At 44.2% G+C, this 5,075-nt stretch overlaps 1 protein-coding gene across 1 annotated transcript; it reads right to left on the reverse strand.

Moving 5' to 3' along the window:
• plk1 (polo-like kinase 1 (Drosophila)) lies at positions 1-5,075 on the reverse strand. The gene is made up of 12 exons (XM_013913702.1): positions 4,737-5,075; positions 4,266-4,644; positions 3,811-3,979; positions 3,470-3,614; positions 3,119-3,212; positions 2,780-3,005; positions 2,606-2,648; positions 2,393-2,490; positions 2,215-2,292; positions 1,300-1,454; positions 1,017-1,199; positions 1-912 (listed from the first exon to the last, which is right to left on the reverse strand). The coding sequence occupies exons 2-12, from the start codon at positions 4,626-4,628 to the stop codon at positions 718-720; spliced, it is 1,749 nt and encodes a 582-aa protein (XP_013769156.1). The 5' UTR covers positions 4,629-4,644; positions 4,737-5,075; the 3' UTR covers positions 1-717.

The following is a 5,075-nucleotide window of genomic DNA, read 5'->3' on the forward strand; positions in this document are numbered from 1 at the left end:
TGCCTTGTACAAGAGAATCTTTATTTAAACACAGGTAAAATTAATCCATCTTTACAACATCTCTTCATATTCAGCAGTATGTACATGTTTGTACAACTTGTTGAAAATGCCATCTAAAAATAGAATTATAAAAAGTAAAACTAACAGAAAAAGAATGTACATGATGCAGACGTATTAACATGGTCCATTTCTCTACACACGACACAGAAAAAACAAACTAGAGAAGCAGACCAGAGAAGCTTTCGTCCACCCACACAGCCGGCCCGAGTCTCAACCTCCCACCTCACAGTCTGTCCACTCAGCATCGAGTTTGAAAAGCAGGACTTTATGTACAAACAAAAGATGCAGAGGAAACCTCGGAGGACCGTTCCAACTTTAAGTTCAATGTAAACCAAGGGAACATTCACGTTTTCCCGTCTAGACTCATCTGAACACACACACAGTCTGTGCTGTCAGCGGGAACGCAAGCTTCATCGAGAAAGTTACAAGAACAAGAGAGTTTCTATAAACAGGAAGACAATTTTTTAAAAGAGAAAACAGCGGCTGAAAGATGGGAATTTTCCATGTACAACATATAAGATGAATTGTCACAGTAGGTGTGAAAGTGTTGGCAATAAAAAAGGATTACAACATGACCCATAAAACAGATGAAGACTGAAAGTTCGAGCCCGTCCTGAACTCACGGAGAAGCAGCCGGTGATTAAAGACACTTGGGGACTAATGTGCGGCGGGAGTTGGCTTGCTGTCCAACAGTTTCTCCACCATGAGCTTGGCGTAACGAATGCGGCTCGCCAGCTCCTTACTGCAACCGAACTCCTCCAGAAGAGACAGCTTGTAGGTGCGGAAGTCTCGTTTCTCATCTATGTAGGTCACTGCAGCCATCAGCGGACACAGGATCAGCTTGGTGTGGTCCTGCCAGAGACAAAGTAACAAAAGCATGAATAAAGGATCTGTATATGCCATCACAAGACAGGTAAACCAGTTAAGGACCGTAGGAAGGTGGTGTGGCGTCCTACCTGGAAGAAATTGATCTGAACCGTGCCGTTAGTGAGGTGCAGCACAATGGCGCTTTTGGTTCTGAACCAGAGGGAAAGGTACGGCAGTCGTGCCAGCTCATCTCCTTCCCGACGTGCTATGTTTGCGCCAGCCTTCAGCAGGTGCTCGCTCATGTAATTGCGGAAGTATTTCAGCAATGTTATCTACAAAGAGGAGAGAAACACAGAGTTGAGTATGAAAACGAGGGCGGAGACCATTTAAAACCTCGTCTCACACACAAAACAAAAAGGTCTGACTTCTTACCTTCTTGTTGAGAGTGGAAGGGAAAGAGCGCACGCTCGTGTAGGATTCAGTTGCAGTCTTGTCGATGTACTGCAGGCTGTCTCCGTCAGCGTACATGATCAGACGGGTGTAATCGTTAAACAGAACGCCAACGCTGTTGTCACACAGCTGATATCCTGAAATGAAGATGAGAAACTCTTGTTTGAAATATTCATAAACACAAAATGTACTTAGCACAACGCTCAATACTTAAAATAACCAAATAACCTGCATTTAGACCAAAGTGTAAGACGAGGCACCCTACTTGTTAGTTAAGCAACACCTCAGTCAATCTAAGGCCAATTCCTTACAACAACACTTGCTCTGTGGTTTCTTTTGAACTAGCAAACACGTCATCTGTGCTCCGAATTACAGTGAGCGTAATTCCTGCATCGGCTTGTTTGCAATAGATATTAACCGATGCATAAAGAGTATAAAAACTGGGACATAGATTCTGGGGTTCAAACGTGAAGTTTAACCACAAGTCCCTTAAACATGTCTTCTATTTAATGACCACCAGGGGGCGAAAGCCCAAGGTTGCAAAAAGAAATCCAGTCGCATGGCAGTCAAATAAATCCATGTGAAAACCTGCAGCTTTGGCATCACACTAGCTCCATCCGTCTTATACCATCTGATCACTTTTGACTCCAAAATAAAGGAAATCTATATCTCTCTATATCTATATGCTCGCCCCAGCCCACCGATGGAGGCCAATGACTACCAATTTTCACAGTGAAACTATAAATTCTCTTTAGAGTTCAATATTACACTATTAGTATTAGACAACTTCATAAATGAGCCAATATCACAGTTGTGTTTCCTTTGTTTTGGGGTTTTGTTCTGAACTAGGTGTTCAAGTGCAGATGGATGGATGTGGAGTCTAAGTGTAATACTTACCCAGTCCATATTTATCAGAGTAGTCCACCCATTTGCTGATCCAGAAGATGGGGATGCATGCAGGATCCTCTGCCTCCTCTGTTTATTAAAAGAATTTACATCTCTGTATGAAGCACTGACACGCAGATTATCCAGCTTAATGAAATATGCAGCACAGTCATAAAAAGACAGCACTCACCTTGGCGGACGAATGCCTTCTCAGAAGGCTTGGCAGCAATGATGCTGTTGAGCTGCTGCAGCATGTCTTTGAGGTGGTTCTCCGACGGTTCAACCTCCCTACACACAGATTACACCAGTCAAAACATCCAAATACATAAATGTGTCACAAAAAGCAAACCTGTACTTTATAAATATTTCCATTATTTCAAGTTCAGTGGGACAAACATCTCACCGTGGTGCAGGCTCGTCCTTCATCTCCACCTTCTCTGTCCCTACTGGAAACACAAACCCGTATCATTAACATTCCTGCAAAAACTAAAATAATTCATCTCCAATATTTCAGCCTTGCTTTAAGCGTCTGAAGAGTTGGGGCTTCTTTCAACTCTCTTCCTGCTGGGAGGATTACCTTTGTTATTTATAGCTGTCAACGGGCGTCTCTGGCTGAGCTCGGTGGCTGTGGAAGGGGCAATAGAGAATCGCGGGGGCACTGTGAGACAAGTCGTGGGCAGGCGCAAGGGGATGTAGCCGGACGTGAAGAACTCGTCCGCTTGCAGCTCAGCAATGGTGGGTCTCTGGGTGGGATCGGCATGCAGCATCCTTTTGATGAGGGTGGCCGCTGCTGGGTTGATATGCTGCACGAAGACAATTGCCTTTAAGTTGATACGACTTAAACGAAAAAGCATCTTTGCATACAATTTGTTTTCTTTAAAAATTAAAAAAAAAGCATCGTGTTAAACCGCCTCACCCAGGGGATTGTGTAGTTGTTTTTCTTGATGCGGTTGTAGGTCTCCTTCAGACAGGAGGTCTCAAATGGAGGCTTGCCCACCAACAAAGTGTACCTAAGAATTCAGACAAGGAGGAGGTAAAAGTGACTGTGCAGATTTAACTTTCTAATACATCATTAGAAGTATGTCTTGGGAAAATATAAAACCATTAGGACTCATAAGGCTGCATTTTGTAAAAAGACAAAAAACCTATATTAAACAAGCAGATGTGCAAAGCTTGGCATTGGCATCAGAATGGACACTACAAGGTGTGAATGACTCAGTGGCCGTAACACCTCCGTTTCCAGGTGTGCTTGTGTATTCAGACTTACAATATACACCCAAGTGACCAGACATCCACTTCGTAGCTGTGGCCTTTCTTGCAGAGCACTTCAGGAGCTATGTAGTTAGGTGTTCCACACAAGGTCTTCTTCCGCTCACCATCAAACTCAATCTTTGTGGCAAGGCCAAAATCCCCTGTTTTAAAAGAAAAAAAGGGGGACATAACTGTAAAGAGGCACACTTGTGTGCAAAAGTTCATTCTTGAAGTATGAGAAATTACTGACGCAAGGACCTGGGTGTGCCTCATCCTTTTCTTCTAAAACCAGCAGGTTGCTGATATACCCAGTTGACATTTAGAGTCCCTGCCATCATGCTGAGTTGAGCAAATTACCTATCTTGACATCCATGTCGTCGTTGAGGAAGATGTTGCCCAGTTTCAGGTCTCTGTGGATCACTTTGTTGTTGTGCAGGTACTGGATACCCTTGAGCAGCTGAGTCATGTAGTATCGGGCCTCGGGCTCTGTGACAGCCTTACGACGCTTGTGCAGCTCCAGCAGGGACTGAATTGGAGAAGAAAATGATTTTAAACTGGGGCACTGAGACAGTAAAGCAGCAACAAAAATCAAGTATATCGGATGGTTACCATGTAGTGTAGAAAGAAAGGATTTTAAAAAAGTACTAATGCCATCAAAATACTGAGTTTAGGAATAGTGGCTCATTTGAATTATGTTCAGAGCTCCTGTGGTTTTAAACAGGCCAAGCTTCCTGCACTGTGACGGGAAGAGACCGCCAGGGTAACCGTTGGCCGTCCGCAGTTAACAGAAAGGACACTTTCTCTGCACTCACCCTTCTCCTGCAGATTTCCAGGACGACAAACACAAAATCATCGTCCTCGAAGAACCCGTGGAAGCCCACGACGTTGGGGTGGTTGAGGCTTTGGTGAATGGAGATTTCCGAAGTCATCTTCTCCCTCTGGTGCTGCTTCAGGATCAGCGATTTGGGCACGATCTTTCCGGCGAAAACCTGCTTTGTCTCCACGTCTGTGATTTCGTAGCATTTTGCAAAACCACCTTTTCCGAGGAATCTCCCCCTAGTGTATCGTCTCATGGTGCGTGGGTCGACCAGAACATCTGGGATTTCTTTTAGAGTGGCCGATTTTGGGTCGACGTGCGGCATCGGGTTCGCCGGCTTTGCAACACCAGCGCTCATTTTGGATTAAAGTGCTCTTAGCCGGGAGTAAAAAGAAACGTTTTAAAGCCCCTTCGCAATAGAGTTATTAATGATAAACCCCAAGGAAGAGAGTATTGTTAACCCTACCTTAACCGACGTTAGTTTGGCCTTGGAAGCTAGCGTGCTCCCTGCACTTCTGAATTTAAACCAAAACTAGCTATAATACGCTTTAGACGCGGTTGTTACTTAAACATTTCATTGACAATTAAAACGCGGTGCAACTAGACTATAATTATTTTTTAAAAACGAAAAAATTGAATAAAGTAATCGCCAGAGTTGTCCGTCGAGGGCTGCAGCGTTAACCCGTCCTGCCTTTTGACAACAGTTTCTGCTACAAGTTTAAAATGCTGCCTCGGTCGTTACGGTGCTCTCTGATTGGTCCGCTCGATTTGAATTCTAAGGTATTGCAGCAAAGCATCGTGGGAG

Source organism: Pundamilia nyererei, unplaced genomic scaffold (genome assembly GCF_000239375.1).
Source record: "Pundamilia nyererei isolate P.nyererei 1_Seehausen unplaced genomic scaffold, PunNye1.0 scaffold00145, whole genome shotgun sequence".
Taxonomy (NCBI): Eukaryota; Metazoa; Chordata; class Actinopteri; order Cichliformes; family Cichlidae; genus Pundamilia; species Pundamilia nyererei.